This window comes from Microtus ochrogaster, linkage group LG1, assembly GCF_000317375.1.
Source record: "Microtus ochrogaster isolate Prairie Vole_2 linkage group LG1, MicOch1.0, whole genome shotgun sequence".
Taxonomy (NCBI): domain Eukaryota; kingdom Metazoa; phylum Chordata; class Mammalia; order Rodentia; family Cricetidae; genus Microtus; species Microtus ochrogaster.
The window spans coordinates 111012-131430 of NC_022027.1; the positions used below are offsets into that span (position 1 = coordinate 111012).

Consider the following 20419-nt stretch of genomic DNA (forward strand, 5'->3'; position numbering starts at 1 on the left):
CGTACCAAGGAAGCTAGTGAAAACATTGCATTGTGCATTAAATGGACAGATTTTACATTATTAAAGCTATCACAAGTTGGACATAGTAGGAGTACTACTATAATCCTGGCAGGAAAATTGGGCGTGATCTGGCTATATGAGGCACTCTTAAAAAAACAACAACAAAAAGCTCTAGCTCTACAAAGACAGTTTCAAAAGTTTGTCATGATTAGCCAAGTGAAGGATACCTGTGAAGACATTGCACGGCAAGGAAACAAGTCCCAGGGAGAGCTAAGATGGGGAACGGAAAACTACAAGAAAGTGAGACCCTGTTTCCAGTGTTTGATGTTATAGGAATGAAGAGTTTGAAGATAGTTCCAGGACAGCCTTGGAAGCAGCAGTATTTTTGTAAGAACTGCGCAGGCAATGGGAAAGTGAGCAGTACAAAGTGGTCTGGTTTGAGACTTTTAAACAAGAGGTTGCTCCATTCATAGTGGCGGGCAGACACTTTGGGATCCCTGTAAGTGCTTGGAAATGGGATGGGTCTGAACTAACTGAAGAGGAGCTTGTAAAAAAGGGTTCTAACTTTTCTGAGGTTTTAAGTGAATGAATGGGCGCTGCGCTGGTAGCCCCTCACAGATCTTACCTTAGTTCCAGAAGTCACATGCTCGTATGCATTGTTCCAGCTTCCCCATTATGGAAACAGTGGGGCAGAGAGGAAAAGATGCAGGAAGGATGCATCTTGACAGCCAATTGTAGTTCTTATCTCTAGAGCTGGCAGAGAGGAGCCTATTCGGGAATATGCTGCTCTTGCCAGTGGCAGCTGGCAATTAATGCTGAAATGTGACTTCCAGCTTGCAAAAAACCTAGGATTTCTCTGCGCGGATTTAAAGAGAGTTGGCGCACACTCAGTTTTCTACTGCCCTGTGCTAAAATCACGTTCGTATAAATAATGTGCATAGAAGGCCAATTCTATCCATATTAACCTTCACTCAAGTCCATGAAAAGTTTAGGAAGTACTGAAGTTACAGCTGCTACCCAGAGTCCAAAACAAAACAACAAACAACAAATCCACCAAACCAAACCAAACCTAAATAAACAACAGCAGCAACAACAAAACAAGCAAAACTCAGCACCTGATCAATTCCAGCTTCCAGTTTCAGCTCCAGGTCCCAGCCTGTGCCAAACGTAACTCAGTACTCAGTCCTATACATCTTTTGTTTTGTTTTGTTTTGTTTTTCAAAATGGCCACTCTTGATGTCTCTGATGCGCTGGGACCATAAACTGTGGCACTACTCTGTCTACTCCAAAAGATATAATGGGCCAAGCAGTGTTTAAAAGAATACAGTGTCCGTGTAATTATTTCAGGGCGTAAGCTAGCAGGTGGCCGGGATGCTGGGGACGCAGCCCCGCCGCTCCTATTACAACAATAGGTATTCTTGGTTGTCAACTTGACTACATCTGGAATTAACTAGAACCCAAGCAGATGGGTACAACTGTGAAGGATTTTTATTAATTTAGTCATTGGAAGTGGAAAGGCCCACCTTTACTGTGACTCTTTTGAGGTGGGAAGAGCAGCTAATTAAAACTAAAGATCGGTATCTTTAATTTTTATTGAAGAATGAAGATGAACACGGGGACAACATTTCTTGTGTCATTCTATATAAAGTAAATAGAAGAAGAAACCTTACTCTCTCTTTGTCTGCTTGCCCTTACAGCTAGAAAGTTCATTTCTTCATTGACATTAGAGCCTCCTTCTGAAAGATTCCAATGTATAGTGAAGACAAGCTGAGAATTCAGCCTTGTGGATCGAACAACTACTGGATTCTTGAATGATCTATTAATAGAAAGTCATTGTTAGACTAACTGGACCATAGCCTGCAAGACACTCTAATAAATGCATATACATACATACATACATACATACATACATACATACATACACATATATAAATTTTTATACATATACATTCACACTCACACACATATATATGGATAAGATACTGTGAAATACCACAGAATTACTGGAATTCATAATGCTCTGTTTCTCTAGAGAACCTTGGATAATAACCCTATTACTCAGGATATTTTCTCTTTATTTAATAGTCAAGTATTTAGTTTAAATGAAAAAAGTTTCATACTCCATTGAGTAGCAACGAAATTTCCATCCTCATTAAATTTCTTATTAGAAAAAAATAGGAAAATAATAGATTATGAGGTGCTTTATTCTATCATATGGGTACAATGCTTCTATACTATCAGCTGTCTTTTCTCTCTTCCTTTGTTTTATGCAAGCCTAATGCCAGAGTCTTTCGAGTTAGCATGTTACCCTGATCAGCCACTATTCTTGCCTTTGTGCTGTTTATTCTGAAGATACTCTCTTCTGTGTAATTTTAATATATAATGGGTTATTGTGGAATACCATGATTTTAGTATGCTGTAAACACTAGAATTTAATCTTCCTTCTTCAGGACAGTGACTCCTTCTCCTGGGATAAATGCAGAAGTTGGGTTTCTGGGAATATGAAGTTCTGGCTTAAAGTTTTTATTTATTTGTTTTTATTTTGATTCTGTTTATTTTCTTTTGTTTGACCTTGCAGAATCTCGTAAGGCCAGTTTCATGCCTGTATAGAATGAAACATAGTTTATGCATATTGTCCTGTGCTGTGCTACCCTCCCCTTCCCTCACTCCCTTGCCTCCATAGTCTCCTCCCCCAACAGACAGTCTTGCTTCCAATATTTCAGATTTTTGAGAAAGCTCCATATTATTTGTTACATTGACTACACTAATTTATACCCCACCATGTGTGTGTAAGAGTTCCCCTTTCTCTATGTTCTTCCAAATATTTCAAATATTTTATCTCTTAATAACTGTACTTAGAAGATGGTTGAGAGAAAATTTCTCAAATTCATCATTTTGCTTTCTATTAGTGCAAGCCATCATGCCTCTACACATATGCAGTTATTATGCATCAATTATAATAACATAAATAGAGACTGGGAGAATACTTAGTGGCTAAATTGTTTGCTGTGCAAGTGTGAGTACCAGACATCAGAACCCCAAACCCACATAAAATCTGGGTGAGTATGGTAGTCATCACTAATCCCAGAATTAGAGAGGCAGAGATAGAGTATCTTGGGTGAAATTGACTGGCTAACTGAGACAGAATTGACAAACTTCAGATTCAGTAGAGACCCTGTCTCCATGTGTAAAAGTATAGAGCAATGAAGAAGACACACGATGACAACCTTGGGGGTCTTTACTCAAATGCACACACAACAAAAGTAAAAGATATAAGTAAAGTTGTATCAAACTGCAATAGCAGTTAGAAATTGGGAACTACTGAAGAAAAATAAATTAGAGCCAATGAAGCTGCTGCTGAGTGGGAAGCCCCAGTATGAGTCCAAGTTGTTACTAGCATAGTTCTCATGGTCTCAAACAATAAATGTCCAGCAACCATATGCAAGGAAAGACAAGAGAAGAAGGTTCATCACCACATCTGCAAGCCTGTAGATGTTTGTTTTTTTTCTATCTAAAAGAGTAGAATTACATGCAGTATCAAATTTCTTCTCTCCATAGGAAGTTTTTAAATAGGTCTTTCTCTTCAGATTTAATTTCAGCATCTCTCTCTAACCTCTTTTCTGACTCTCTTTATGATCATAACATTTTTCATAACTTGCTTCCACTGTACACTAATGATTCAAATTACCACTACTATCTTTTGGATTGGGTTTCTTTTTCAATATAGATGGTACTCTTTCTTTCTCTTTGGTTCCATCATCATCATCATCATCATCATCATCATCATCATCATCATCATCATCATCATCATCATCATCATCATCATTTCTTTTCTTTAAATACTATCAAGCACCTATACAGAGTTGGCATAATGTCTACAAGGTCTAATCCAAACTGATTCTTGTATGAAGCTAATTATGAGGCATTAATAAAATACCTGATTACCAAATCCCTTTTTCTGATCATTCATACCACAAGTAGCAGAAAAGGGGCTTTCACAACATTTAACTATGTTTTCTTACAACGAATAACTAATTGAAAGTGGAAATCTGTTTTGTATATTTGTTTTCTTTATTATCACTAAAATGTATCAACTGTATTAGTGAAACAAAAATGTAATAATAAATGAGATGTCCCACACTATCCTGAGTGAAGCCCAAAAATACAAATATGGTATGTATTCACTCATTAGTGGATTCTAGCCATAAACAAAGGACATTGAGCCTATAGTTTACGATCCCAGAAAAGCTAAGTAATAAGGTGAACCCAAAGAAAAACATATATAGATACTCCTGAAAATTGGAAGCAGACAAGATTGCAAAAGTTGGGAGAATAGGAGTGGGGTGGGGTGTAGGAAGGGGAGAGAGGAGAGAGAAGGGAGAAGGGGAGGGTTGGGGAGAGCTTGGGGGAGTGGGATGGTTGAGATGGAGGAAGGACGGATATGGGGGCAGGGAAGAAGATATCTTAATTAAGGGAGTTAATTTTGGGGTTGGCAAGAGGCTTGGCTCTAGAGGGGTTCCCAGGTGTCCATGGGGATGTCCCCAGCTAGGACCCTGGGCAGTGGAGGAGAGGGTTCCTGAACTGGCCTTGTCCCATAGTCAGACTGATGACTATCTTGAATATCACCATAGAACCTTTGTCCGGCAACAGATGCAGATAGAGACAGAGACCCACATTGGAACACTGGACTGAGCTCCCGAGGTCCATTTGAAGAGCAGAAAGAGGGACAATATCAGCAAGGAAGTCAGGACTGCGAGGGGTTGGTCCACCCACTGAGACAGTGTGCTTGTTCTAATGGGAGCTCACCAAATCCAGCTGAACTGGGGTTGAATGAGCATGGGATCAAACTGGACCCTCTGAATGTGGCTGACAATTGGGGCCAACTGAGAAGCCAATGATAATGGCACTGGGATTTGTCTCTACTGGCTGTTTGGGATACTAGTCTGTTTGGATACACACCTTCCTAATCCTGGATGGAGGGGGGAGGGCCTTGGACTTCCCACAGGGCAGGGTACCCTGCCCTTTCTTAGGACTGGAGGGAGGAGGGGAGAGGAAGGGGAGAGTGGGAAGGAAATGGGAGGAGGGGGAGAAAGTGGAAATTTTGAATGGTATTATTTATAAAGCAATGAAAAAAAAATAATAAATGAGATGATTTACACAGTAATGTGGTTCTGAGGTTGAAATGGCTTGGAAGCTTCCCGCTACCTAGTGATATCATAGCTTACTAAATGTCAGAATAACTTATGGATGCATGCTTGTGATGAAATCCTGCACTACCTGAGGATGTGCCAATAACAAGGACTGGTAATAGTACACAATAATACTATACATGACTATACTGCTGAATGTGTTTATGGCATGATACATGATAAATCAATTTCCTACATTGTACCATGTTCAGGAGTAAAGTCATGCCTGGTACTAGAAACCTAGCTAGTGAGGTCATGAATCTTAGAAAAGTATCTACTACTGCCATATTGCTAGATCAGCATAATTCTTTAATACATTCTAAATATTATCCTTACACCCAAGATAAGTATAGCAGCCACCCTTCCTCAAAGAGTTTCTGTTTACAGCAAATAGAGACTGTTATGAAAACCACACTTAGATACAATGCAGAGATCAACAGATCAAGGGGAGGCAAATCCCAGTGGCTACATCTGTATCAGAGCCCTTGTATCTATGGCTTGGAGAATATCATCAAAGAGGAGCAGAAACATTGTAAGATCCAGAATATCAGAAAGTATGCTATGAAAGACCCTATTCTAGAAATGGTTGTACAAACAAGGCCAGGGCAGTAGTAATATGAATAGACATGCTAATGTTTTATGGGGACATTTTCTCAGGATCTGTGCTTAAACAAAAAATTGCAGGAAGCTAATAACTGGTGGGGGAAGGAGAATTATTCTCTCCTAGAGTGAACCATCATTGGCCATCCAATGCAAGGTATTCAAACTTGAGATCAAAGCCATCCTACTAAACTCAGGAACATGACAAGGCTGTTCACTCTCTCCATACCTCTTCAATATAGTGCTTGAAATTCTAGCAAAAGCAATAAGACAGCATAAGGGGATCAAAGGGATTCGAATTGGAATGGAAGAAGTTAAACTTTCATTATTTGCAGATGATATAATAGTGTACATAAGCGACCCCAAAAACTCCACCAAAGAACTCGTACAGCTGATAAACACCTTTAGTAGTGTGGCAGGATACAAGATCAATTCTAAAAAATCAGTTTCACTCCTATACACAAAGGATAAGGAAGCAGAGAGGGAAATCAGAGAAGCATCACCTTTCACGATAGCCACAAATAGCATAAAATATCTTGTGGTAACTCTAACTAAGGAAGTGAAAGATCTATTTGACAAGAACTTTAAGTCTTTGAAGAAAGAAATTGAGGAGGATACCATATATGTAAATAGTAAAGAAAGAGCATATTGAATTTTATGTAATTGTGTATACATACATGTCACAATAAAAAATCTATGAAAAAGAAAGCTACTAATTTAAGATCAAGGGGACATTGGAGAGGTTGGAGGGAGAGAGCCTGGGAGGGTCTGGAGAGAGGAAAGAAAAAGGGAAATGGTGCTTTAATTAAATTAATATGTTAATTAAAATGTATGCATTTTAACTTTAATAATAAAGAAAAAACTAAAAATTCTAAGTGACTGAGGAAGATGCAAACTGTGAGCATCCACATACAAGCACACCTATATGAGTGTGTGTCCATATGGACATTTGTGCCACATAAGAAAAACTGATAAGTACACACACAAGCACACATACAAAGTAATTAAATACATGTCTGTTTTTCTTTTTGCAACTCTTCTATTTTGTTTACATGTTACAGCACTATACAGCAACCAATGTACAAAACAAAATTATTAAATATATATTGTTTCATTTCCTAATAATGCTATTATGTAACATGAGCTGGGCTCGCTCCTGAAGTTTCTATAGGCTTTCATGTGTCTGTGTGCTCAGTTGTGTGTATGTGTGTGTGCAAAATGAAGCAGACAAACAGCTTCTCTTGTGATTTTCAGTGTGTTTTCATAAGAAGAAATGGAAAGTGTAGCATGGAATATAATTTTATATTCCCCAGACACTGAATAGAATGTATTTCTTAAATTAAATGAATAAAGTCAAGTGAGGTGATAATTTTTTGGTAAATAAATATTCTTCAGGAAGACAACTCATGGATACTTTTATTATTAAGTGCCTTGTAATCTGCATTTTAATTTTGAAAGTCATTTCAGTTTCATAAATAACTGAAGTATGTATGTTTGGATGTTACCTACTTGGTTCTGATATAGAAATAGATATTCAACAATCAGCTTCCCATAATCTCTCTTTCTAGGTATATAATCTAGCTAAAAGGGAAGGACTCCCTTCTTTCAGTTATATATGCTTTTAGCTAAGTGTACAGAACAAGCAGACATCTGTGTGCATCTGTTAGATGATGGTGTGGCTTGATAGAGTAACATTCCTATAGCTCTTGGTGATCATAGTCTGACTTGTATGTCTCTTCTGTCAGTTGGCTCATGCTCTACCATCCTAGACTCTATCATAGATTAATTTTTGTATTGTGTTCTCTTCTCATATTGAATGAAACAGGGATTGAACACCAACTCCTACCCAGAATATAGAAAGTTACTGCTACTGTGTATCACATGCATACAATGTGGAAACTTTTGATTCGGAGGAAGACTTGTACTCCATATTCTGGAGGTTAAGTAGTAATACCTGGGGCAGTGTAGAAGGATATGCCACTTGTGAATTTTAAGACCATACAGATTGGATTAAAGTTTAGAAATATGTATTGGTGGCTGCAATTTCTAACTTCCAACTGAGTGTCATAGTTCAGACACTAAAGTTATCTCTGTCGTCTGCTACCATTCTGCAGAGTACTGTACCTTCAGATTATTTTACTAGGGAATTAGCTCTACTCTTGGTTAAAACTAGTTTTAAGCAAAGTGTTAAAACTGTTCTTTTTGTTCATCCTAAAGGAAACTCAGAGAAACAAGTATCTAAAACAAAAACTATGGACACAGGGATAGAGGACCTGGGGGAATGGTCATTGAGAAGCCTGGTATCTGGGGACAGGAGGTATAACAGAAATAGAAGAGACTTTTCCAATGATTTTTCAGGAAGAAAGAAGAACCTTGCTTTGAAATGTTATAGATCTTAATTGTCAAATATTTACAGAGGTGGTGCTCTCAGGGGGATTTGAGTGAGTTTTGTGGAACCTGAACTAGGTAATGTTGACAGGAGCCTTCTGTTATGGAGTCTACTCCCTTGTACTCTCTTATGCATTCATCTTAAGATAAATAGATGTGACTTGTTTTTCACGTGAGCATGCAGGGACCAAATTACCAAATACTTCTTCAATAGGATAAATTCAGGTCTAGTGATTTTACTGCTTGTGTTATCACTGGTAAAAGATGCCCAATATGAACTTCCTAAGGATTCTTCTCTGGCCATTCCTATGAGGGATGAGTGGTCTGTTTCTCCTTTTTGTAAAGTGCTAAAATAGTGTCTGTCACTCAATGCTTTATGCATTTACCTTACACAGCAACTATCTTCTCTTTCATTACGCAAAGGTTAACGAACACCCTTGTAAGTGAACAAAGAGAACAAACGATATAAGAGCTAAATCTAAAGTGTTCACAGATGCAGATCCAGCTTTGTTTCTTTGTTTTCAGAGACAGGGACCCAGTACACAGCCCTGGGCTGTCTTGGAAGTCATAGCGATCTGCCTGCCTCTGCATCCAGAGTTCTAAGTTTAAAGGGACACACCACACCCAGTTCATGACAAACATCCAATGCTGCTGCCAAAGGGTCTTCAAAGGACAGCAGTTTGCTTCTGTCATTTGAATCTGCTTTCATCGCCATTAGGATGAACGGTAGGTAAACAAGGCACCCTAAAAATTATATAGAGGGCCAAATCCTTGGATGTTTATTACTCTTTCTTTCACTTTATGGTAATAAGTTATAAGTTTGGAATAGAGATATTACTGTATTTTTCTTATTTAATTGGAAATGACAGCTATTTGAGAGTGGTTAACTATAAGAATTGAGAAGAATGAACTCTTCCTTGGAGAGTAACTTCAAAGTGCTCAACTATGTACCTAAAACGTGCTGTTATAGTTTACAATTTAAGAAACTAAACTGAACAAGTCTGACTATGAATATGGGTTTAATCATCTGTGAACTAAGAAAAAATATGATGAGAAAACCTTAGTGAACATCCTCCCCCACCATAGCATCTCATTTGTGCATCTAGAGTACCTCCAGACAGTTCCTGAATGCAAGTGATTTCCCTCCAAGAGGTTCATGATAACTGACTGCTCTATTTGTACCAATAGAAATATGGAATCACCTTCTTGTAGTGTAAATTAAAGGCCATTTCCAGAGAGAAGGCTGCTTGGGTGGCCAAGTCATAAACATAGCATGATAGAATGGACAAGAGCAATCCCAGGCTCAACTCACCTCCCAGATTCAAAGGGCAGGGTGCTATCAGCATCACTGTCTTTATTTTGACTGGCTTCTCTAACACTCAGATATATTATAGGTTTCACAGGTCTAATTTTTATAATGCATTACAATGGCCTTCAATTACCACTGGAATGATGAGGCAGAAGTGATCCAATCTTATCTGAACAGGGCGGCTCTGCAGACACACCATGGCATAAAGCCTGACATTTGAATACCATCTAGGAGTGAATTTTGAAAACTGTATCAAATTTTGGAATGAGAATTTGAATCTAGATGGGTGGGAAGCCAGTGGGAAAGGGTAATAGAGTTATCATTAATGTCCACAATGGACACAGTCTGGAACAGGGGAAACACAAACATAATGAAATTTATAGCATATTTATAGGTCCAGCATTGTGATATGTCCTCATAGTTCCACTATGACTTGACACATTTGCCACCATAAAAGACCCTCTAGTCAAGCAAGGGTACTCAAAATGGAAGAAGACAAGCTTCTACACACAAAAATATCTTATCTTTCAAAATACTTAATAATAAACTGGTCACCTTAGAGTGTTGACTGTTTTCAACTGCACAGTGCTGGATGAGTCTCAGATATTAGCTATGTGAACTTGTCCAGCCTTCTCTTCCCCTCAGTGAGTCACAGAAACTAGTTCTTCCTAAATGCAGCCATGACACTGACCAGGACAACCATGCCTTCTTCTGTGGTTCTTCGGAAAGGCTAGCCTGTAAGGGCATACTCGGATCTCCAATGGCTAATTGCAGGTCATAGACACAACATTCCAGAGCTGACAGGCCAAGTCTCCCTCAGCAGGGAGGAATGCCAGAAATGCTCAGAGGTGATGGCACAGACAAGTCCTTCTGAGTCTCTCTTTATGCAGTTATGCTATCTTGTTCTTTATTCAATCCAATTAACACATCGTTGTTCATTCTCTACTGTAATTACTCCTAAACAATGACAATTTTCCCCAGGTATTTGGGCCTTCAAGTCTGACAGTTCCAGGTGTTTTCTTAGGGCTTTGGAGACTGTGGATTAAAGGTCACCAGGGCAAAGGCAGGAAGAGCATTTGTCAAGACATGACAGAATCATGTTATATGCAAATACCTGTTGGCAAAATCAGGACATTCCCTCTGATTCTAAAGCCAAGAGCAAATACGGCACACCACTCTGTCATCTATCATTGTTTCCAGTAAAAATCACCTCACTCCCACATTTACTAAAATAGTTATACCTTAAAATTTAGTAAACCATTTTTTTTTCACTTTTGGTGATCATTACAGTGGAAATGTGTTGAAAAGTAAATATTATATATAATTTAATATTATTTTACTGAATATTATTACACCTACTTATAAAAGCCTAAACAATTATCTCTGTACTCCAGAAGAAAAAGTAGATTGAAAAAGAATACAAGTCAAGGGCCTTTACTTTCTGTTCCTGAGTGAGAATGTTCCTGGGCTGTAAGGAACTCTCATGAACTTAGTTACACAACACAGAATGTTCTATAGTTTTCAAGATGACAAATCTGAAATTAATGCATTGAGTATATGCTGTGGAACAATCTTTCTGCACACTGTGAAGATGTGTTGCTTACATCGGTTTAATAAAGAACTAAATGGCCAATAGCTAGGCAGGAAGAAGTTAGATGACACTTTTGGACAGGGAGAGAGCTCTTTGGGATTAAGAAGGGCAGTCATTAGCCAGATGGAGAGGGAACAAGGCACTCAAGAGGACAGGTAAATGACAGGCGTCAGGGGCAGCACATTTGATAAAAATGGGTTAATATAAGTTGTAAGAGCTTTTTAGGAGCAATTCTAATTTATTGGCTGAGCTTTTATAATTAATGAGAAATCTCCATGTGGTTATTTGGGAATGGGCTGATGGTATAGAAAGTCTGCCTACAGGGTTAAATCAAGGAAGCTGGGGGATACGCCCCTTATCCTTTATTCTGTAATTTTTATGACCACATACACTCCTTTCTTGACATTTTGACATTCTTGCTTCATTGGTAAAAAGATCCAAATATTTAAATCATTGCTAATCTTTCCCTTTAAAGGTCTTTAATTTTGTCATTTCTGCAAAACCTCCCGTGACAGAAGAAAATGCTCCTAAAGTCCAGGAATTCAGAACCGTGAATCCCTAAGGATTCCTTTCTTCACATTTTCTCAGTGGGTACCGATTTCTGAAATTCAGGTTTTGATCAGAAAGACCCATGACTGAATGTCAGTAAACTTCTGAAAAGATTGCAAGGTCAACTATTTGTGCAAAAGCTTCCTCAATCTATCCCTCTAGTCTCTGAACATATATCAAAGCAAACCTGCTAAAATGTAGGAAGAGGAGCTTTAAATACATTAGAACCAAATCTACCTTGGACAATAAAAGGGCCTAGTGATTTACTTTATATGCTTTCATTAAGAGGTAGGAAAACAGAGGGAACCCCAACTCAGCCAAGAGCAATTCTTCATTAGAATGTCCAGGAAATTTCAATTAACCAAAGTCCTATTTTGAGAATGTTAGATGTTGGACAGACATTTAGGAGGAAAAACGGCCAAGATGCTTACCTTAAATAACAAATCTTTCTTCCCATAACGGAGCTCCTTCAGTTGGGCTTGGATTTTTTCCGACTGTAAAAGCAGAGATATGCATTAGTGCCTATGCTAACTTTTATTTTCGATCTTGAAGATTTAAATTTTCCACACTGCACAGGAGTAAACCCTTTAGCCTAGTCAAGCAGAAGCCTATACTTTGGACAATCAACAGAGAAGACTAAATTTAGTTTTGACATCAGACACGTAGACATCTGGGCCAGGAAGCAAGATTTCATTCTGTTTAAAAAATCATATGTTTACAAAGGTGTTATTTAATTAACTTCCTGTATTCTACTCTACACACAAACATGGAAAATATCTATAATGAGGCATGATAAAAAAGAGCCAAAGGTGATGTGGGATTCCCTTCTGTATGCTGTGAATACCACTGGTTAATAAAGAAACTGGCTTGGCCTGATAGAGTAGAGTAGGGCTAAGAAGGGAAAAACTAAAGTGAATTCTGGGAGAAAACAGGACAGAGTTAGAGAGAAGTCATGTAGCCCAGCTGGAGACAGACATACAAAACCTTGCCAGGTAAGCCACAGCCTCATGGCGATACACAGATTAGTGGAGATGGGTTAATTTAAGATAGGGGTTAGCCAGAAATATGCTTAAGCTATTGACCAAACAGTATTGCAAATAATATTGTTACTGTGTGATTATTTCTGGAGTCTGGGCAGCCAGGAAATGAACAAGCAACCTCCTACAACACAAAGGCATGTGTATGGATGCCGTTATCTTTGTTTTTACTGAATTTCTTTTTAAGATCCGTGAGTGTAAATGCGTGGAAAGATTTAATCCACTGTATGTTCAACAGACACTAGCAAACAAACAGATAGAATGCCAGGAAAATTCCATTAGTCAAGGGTGAACAGCGCTACAGAAGACCACACTTGATACCAAGATCCTTATAAATGTAGATACATTTAACAAACTCAGTTGCTCCCAGTGACATGCACCTTTACCTGCATCCTTATAATTTATCTGTAAGTTGGAGAAGAAGACTGTGTCTTCTGAACCTTTTAGAAAAGACACAGTTACCAGTACTGTAGGGTACTTCAGCTCACTGCATTCTTACTCTTGAAATAATAGATCCTCTTACTTCATTGGGGAGAAACATCCAAATGGGCATATACATACACACATGTGCACATATACACATGGTAAGGGGCAAATATGTAAAACATAGTGAAGAGTGGTAGGTGCTCCCTTCTTTGGCCCATATTACAAAGTTAGATAATGTGAAGAAGAGCACACTGTATGATCTGAAATTATGTGAGAATTCGTGAAGCAGTCTAGGACATCTCTACTTATGGACTCACAGCAACTGTGATAACATTCACCAAGCCTTTCAAAACCAAGCCAGACCAGATTCCAGGATGGAGAGGAGAATTAGTCTTCCCCAGGGATGAACCCCCAGATACCAAGTGGTCAACTCTAGAAACATACATATGCAGGTAACACTAAACAGACCCAAGAGAATGTATTTATATGCTTGTATATGTATATGTAACAGTAAGGATCAAAACACATAGCCTGTGAATTTGAGAGGGAGCAAGGATTAGGAGCATGGGAAGAATAAGAGGCAGGGGAATGATATAATTATATTTTAATTAAATTATAAGTATTTCTGAAAAAAAGAATTTAGTAACAAAGCCAACTATTTGAATTTCTCTGATGGAGGAAGGTCATTGGTTAATTAATAAATAAACTGCTTGGCCCTCGTAGGTTAAAACATAGGTGGGTGGAGTAAACAGAACAGAATGCTGGGAGGAAGAGGAAGTGAGCTCAGACTCGATAGCTCTCCTCTCTGGGGCAGACACAATGAAGCTCTGACCCAGGATGGACATAGGCTAGAATCTTCCCGGTAAGCACACCTTGGGGTACTACACACATTATTAGAAATGCCGAGCCGGGCGGTGGTGGCGCACACCTTTAATCCCAGCACTCGGGAGGCAGAGGCAGGCGGATCTCTGTGATTTCGAGACCAGCCTGGTCTACAGAGCTAGTTCCAGGACAGGCTCCAAAGCCACAGAGAAACCCTGTCTCGAAAAAACCAAAAAAAAAAAAAAAAAAAAAAAGAAATGCCGAGAAAAGGCTAGATATAATGGGCCAAGCAGTGTTTAAAAGAACGGTGTATTGTTATTTCAGGGCATAAGCTAGCTGGCAGCCAGGAGCCGGGTGGCAGGAACGCAGACTGCAGCTCCTACTACATTTCTCATTTCATTTTTCTTTTCCAAAGCATCCCATGTCTGCCAAAAGGTATTCTCTTTTTCTAATAGGGGCAGATAAACGTCCTATGCTCATGATCAGAAGACTGAACTTACTAGTAAAAACATGGGTTTGCCAGAGGTTAATAATGAAGAATATTTGCACATGACCCTTCAACCTCTGGCACTTATGCTTTTATGTTGAAATTAATGCTTCCTATAACTATTTTGTTTACAAAGTCTCCCAAGTGTCCAAGTGTCCAAAATAATGATAACCGATTGTTTATCTCTATGGCGATTCTGATTCACATGGTTATCGTCACTTAGGCCACTAACTTTACTAATGAACAATCCTGTTCTGCCTAGTCTTCAGTACTCTTACCCAAGCCAAAAAGTCTCTCAATAGAGTTGACAAGTGTGGGTGAAAATCGGCAAATCACTGCTGCTCATAGTAAGTATTCATGTGACCCGTCCAGTGCCATCTTCAGTCCTGATAATTAGTGCTGGAGTTTCTCAGAAGAGGTGAAGGACTAATGTCAACTATTTCTGATATCCACTTATAATCTATTTGTATAGAAGGTGTGCATTAGGATCTAAACTTTTCAATATAATAACAAATATTTAAGGCAACATTAGGTGATGGTTTTAGTATATAAAATTAGAATTAAATTGAGATTTTATTTTCTACTTTTTATTGTGATGTGTGTATGTGTGTATACATTTAGTGACTACAACATGGTAGAATCATAGTAGATTTCTTCACTTATGTTATCATGAAGATATGAATTCTTTGTACTCTCATGTCATCTGTATTTCATAGTCCAGACTAATTATCAATATGCTGTTAAGCAGAATCCTTTCTTAGGTTTTCATGAAGAATATTCAGAAACAATACATCTAAAGTAATATATCTATTATGGAATGTATGCTAATTTGAAACATAAAACATGCTAACTGTCTTAGCTTGTCAGCAATATTTTGATAAGTTAAAACTATCAAAAGGATAAGCCTCTAAAAATTATATATGATTTGGAATCTCAGTGATTTTATTTTTAATACATTGCTAATTGTAAATGCAATTCCAAATATCAGGTCATGAAGATCATGAAGGTCATGGAGTGTCTGCATGTGCATGAGCTAATTAAAGCTGTGATAATGACAATGACAGCTAGGAGGACAAGGATGTAGGCAACCATGACAAAACATTTTAGCTCCTTGGTCTTTTTTTTTTTCCCTTGGTCTTATTTACGAGACAAAAGTCTAATCTGAAATTCTTTCCTACACATTTATGTTTAAATAACTTTCCCTTTATGAAGTATTAGTGGTAGCAACAGCAGATGGTGTTGGGTTTGCAGGTTTTAATGTTTGTAGTATAACTATTTTCTCTGGATTGAAACATTAGCTCTGGGAGTCTTCTCTGAAGACTCGGGAAGCTAATTATTGTTCACTATGCCCAGGAAGCCCAGGAACTTAGAAGATTCCTGGCAGTGTCAAACAAGGTCATAGAAACAGTGGTGATTTCGGGGTAGAGGGGAATCTCTTAACTCGCTAAGTTGTCTTTGGTTGTGCAGCAAAGCCAGAGAGATGCAGCTTCGTGAGCTGTTGCCCAAGCTGTGGTGAGGATTCCAGAGATGCAGCTGCCTCTCTTCATTCTGCTTCTAGTTCCCTATGTGCAGTGAATACATATTTGTTCACATATCCCGGGGAAAAGCCACATTACATGGTGTTCTATGCCAAATCACAGTATATTTCATTCCTGTGCGGGTATAGAGCCGAGATCCCGTGGCTGAGATGATGAGCTGCTTTCAGCTAGTCTCCAGCACACAAGATTGTTACTTTGTTTTAAGAAATAATGATGAATCAAATAATAAAATTTTGCACATATTATTCTAAAATACTATTTTGATAGTGTAAACATTTCCCTTTTAACCCAGAATACTGAGCTCTGATATTATTCTATAAATATTTAACAAGATATGGCAAAATGAATAAATTATATGAACCTAACTGCATTTCAACCATTAAGGTGATAACATGAAGAACACAATGATGAACAAATGAGATTTAATTTTCACTGAACTGAGGGAAATTAGGAACATTCTTGAATGAAGAGGATAAACTATAAATGGAGGAACTCTTTAATTTTCTAAACACCAGTGATACATCTAGTGCCCCCTTCTCCTCTGTACTTGAGTTTTGTGAGGATCTGATTACATGTTCAGTGCAACTTTTATCCAGCTATTTTCCCTTTTCTGTTGTTGTTTCTTGAGATAGAGTCTTGAATGGCTCAAGTCTCCCTCAAGAATCAGTGTTGTGTTTGGATTCATTAAAGAGCAGAGAACTTCTGTAAACATAGACTCAAGCTCATTTGAATATGCAACATATAACTGGACTCCCGGTGGCTCATGCATATTATCTAGGTATATAATATAGAGACAAAAAGGCATATAAGAGAAAGAAAAGTCTGCTGGTTATGAAACCAGGTTCATTAAATATATACATGTAAATGCTATGAGGTTTCCCCTTTCCTATGAAGTTCAAATAAAAACAGAAGCATTACAAACATTAAAAAAAACAAAAAAAAACAAAACAAAAAAAAGAATCAGTGTTGTGGGTTAGAGTGACCTTGAACTCTTGATTTTCCTGTCTTATAGCCCAGGTACCTGCACCACACGTAGACACTTCATATTTAAAACACCACTCTATTTACTATATCACAATATTCAAAACTTTCCCAATGCCCATTTTTCCTGTTTCAACAACCCCAATTATATGAACAATGTCATGCTGATTTTTACCCAAACAGAGCAAAATGCGATGAAATGAAGCCCTTCCTTGCATCAGATCCACAAACTAACCAGTTCTATTTTCCTTTTTATAGAGACTCAACACCACTTACTTTCTATGTCTTAAAGCTTTCCATCCATTGTGTATGTATGTATTTATATCATATATATATATATATACATGCACACATGGATATATACACATATACACACATATCCATATATACCTATCCATATGCATATATGGATGCCAAATTAGTGTATGTATGTATTTATATCATATATATATATATATATACATGCACACATGGATATATACACATATACACACATATCCATATATACCTATCCATATGCATATATGGATGCCAAATTACAGCATATTTCATTCATTCTCATATATATACATACATGTATATATATATGAAACTTATTCTCCAAATGATCATATTACATGCAAGCTTGAAGTATAGTGTTCTTGATAATGGCTTTGTCTTAGAATATATTTTGAGCCCTCATATTGCCTAAGCATGTGACCTTGTTCTTACAAGCAGGAGAGGAAGGGAGATTATGTTTTTTTCTTAATTTCCCTATTTCACCTATAGAAAGGTGATGGGAAAGGTATTTGTAACTTAAGGGAAGTAGGATAATTTCATAGTTAGATAACGATGGACCTGTTTAAGCAGCTCAGTCTCCCTTCTGGACATCTTTGGAGGGGTCAACTTTCAAACTTTAAAGTCATCTTTCTTCTCTTAAGCTTTGTTCCTTCCCATTTTCTTCATAGACATCAGGTCTTCCTGGAAAGTTAATGCTTCCTTGCCTGTTTCTTATAACTCATGGGATTTTCAGTGGGTGAGCTTTCTTCATGTATGCTTTCTAAGTGCCCCGGAGACACCGGCACTCTTGTCTTTAACCTACACTCACTTGTAAACTTCACTATTGCTTTACTACTCTCTTTAATAGTTCCTACAAGATACAGTTCTATTTTTTAAATGATTTTTATTGAGTTCTACATTTTTCTCTGCTCCTCTCTCTGCCTCTCCCCTCCCCTTCAACCTTCTCTCAAGGTCCCCATGCTCCCAATTTACTCAGGAGATCTTGTCTTTTTCTATTTCCCATGTAGATTAGATCTATGTAAGTCTCCCGTAGTGTCTGCATTGTTGTCTAAATTCTCTGGGATTGTGGTTTGTAGGCTGGCTTTCTTTGCTTTATATTTAAAAACCACCTATGAGTGAGTACATGTGACAATTGTCTTTCTGTGTCTGGGTTACCTCACTCAAAATAATGTTTTCTAGCTCCATCCATGTTCCTGCAAAATTCAAGCTGTTGTTATTTTTTTCTGCTGTGTTGTACTCCATTCTGTAAATGTACCACATTTTACTTATCCATTCTTTGGTTGAGGGGCATTTAAGTTGTTTCCAGGTCCTGGCTATGGCAAACGATGCTGCTATGAACATAGTTGAGAACATGTCCTTGTGGCATGATTGAGCATCCTTTGGATATTTACCCAAAAGTGGTATTATTGGGTCTAGAGAAAGGTTGTTTCCTAATTTTAAGAGAAATTGCCACACTGACATCCAAAGTGGCTGTACCAGCTTACATTCCCACCAGCAATGCAAGAGTGTTCCCTTTACCCCACAACCCATGTAGATTAGATCTATGTATATCTCTCTTAGGGTCCTCATTGTTATCTAGGTTCTCTCGGATTGTGATTTGTGGGCTGGTTTTCTTTGTTTCTATTTTGAACTTACCATCAGGTCAGAGTTAGATAAAACTGACTATTGTGACTAAATGCTTGTTCTTCCTTGAGTTATATATAAGAAAATCTAATTGCACAGGAAATAGAACAAGCATGTCTGTTTACCTGGTAAGCTAATACAATCCTACGAACTTTGCTGGTGACATATAAATGTCACAAAGCTTAAGGAAAATACAGTGGGCATCTTATAATTTCCTGCTGGGGAGAATTGGTTCATACAATGGACAGGTGTTAAAAATTCATTTTTATGAACATGACATTGGGTACATTTCTATTTTTTCATTTGTGTAATGTTGGAATAACTAGATGCATACAAAAACTAAAATGTATTTTATTTTGCATTCAGTATTTCATTTGTGTTAGGGGAAAAGCCATTAGTTCTTTAGATTACACAAGATTTAATTCAATAATAATCTTAACCAGGTACACATATGAAAAAGTCATATTTACTCACCTCTTTTGCATGAATCCCACACAGCTTGCTTCCGGACAACAATTTGTTCTTCAAGCTTTTATTCTGAGGAAGGAAAGAGAATTTTACACAAAAGGTGATAAGTTATTAAGAACTTCATCATTTAATTCAGCCATATCACTCTGTTTGGCTCACAGACTAAAGTTACGTGTTATCTAAAGAGTTTACTATGCATTCTAAAACCATTTTCTGATTAAAATTATCATCAATTATTATTAAGATATTTACTCAAAACAAAAAAAAATCTTTGGTGAACGAGATGGCTCAGTAGGTAAATGTCCTTGCCACCAAGATGGCCTGAGATTGATCCCAAGGAACCACATGATGGAACGAGAGAACTGACTCCCAAAAGTGGTCTTATGATCACCACAGTTATGCCATGACACATGCAGATGAACACACACAGACACACAGACACCAACACACACACACACACACACACACACACACACACAGTGGGCACACATACAAATATAAAGAAAAAAATTAGCTTTTTTTTTTTTTTGTTCCTATAGCCTGCCTGCACCAAGCAAGGTAGGCTCTTTGTTTATGAGCTAAGCATCCAGCAAGGAGACCTGATCTTTCCGTGCCAGGAGAGCCGACATTGGGGTGAGTGTCTGACCCCGTGGCTGTAGCCCGGGACAGGGAATTCAGAAGTTCCCCATCCCCCTATCCTTCCTGGGCTCTCTGCAGGGCCTCTACTCCCTGCATACTTCATCTTTCTTCCTATCTCACACACCATTCATCCAGAACCCTCCCTACTTCGGCATCACTGTCCCCTTTTGACTCATAGCATCACACAGCCCAGACTGTCTGGGCACTGGGTCGGAATCCTCAGGGCACCCAAGCGGGCGGGAGTTCCTTTGTTCCTATAGCCTGCCTGCACGAAGCAAGGTAGGCTCTTTGTTTATGAGCTAAGCACCCAGCAAGGAGACCTGATCTTTCAGTGCCAGGGGAGCCAACATTGGGGAGAGCCAACACTGGGGAGAGCCATCACTGGGGAGAGCCAGCACTGGGAAGGTACATCAGTAGGCAAGGAGACCTGATCCGGTAAAAGAAAATCCATAAGGGAACATTTGGAAGAAGAGATGGGCAGACGCCAATGCAA

The 20419-nt window shown here is 38.2% G+C and overlaps 1 protein-coding gene across 2 annotated transcripts in view; it reads right to left on the bottom strand.

The window, feature by feature from the left end:
- Positions 1 to 20419, bottom strand: part of LOC101994209 (leucine zipper protein 2) — a 388597-nt gene that overhangs the window by 67552 nt on the left and 300626 nt on the right. For both annotated transcript variants that reach the window (XM_005358954.3, XM_026785121.1), the window contains exons 6-7: positions 19294 to 19356; positions 12058 to 12120 (exon numbers count right to left, since the gene is read on the bottom strand). In XM_005358954.3, coding sequence (XP_005359011.1) covers positions 12058 to 12120; positions 19294 to 19356 — 126 coding nt within the window. The remainder of the gene's footprint in view (positions 1 to 12057; positions 12121 to 19293; positions 19357 to 20419) is intronic.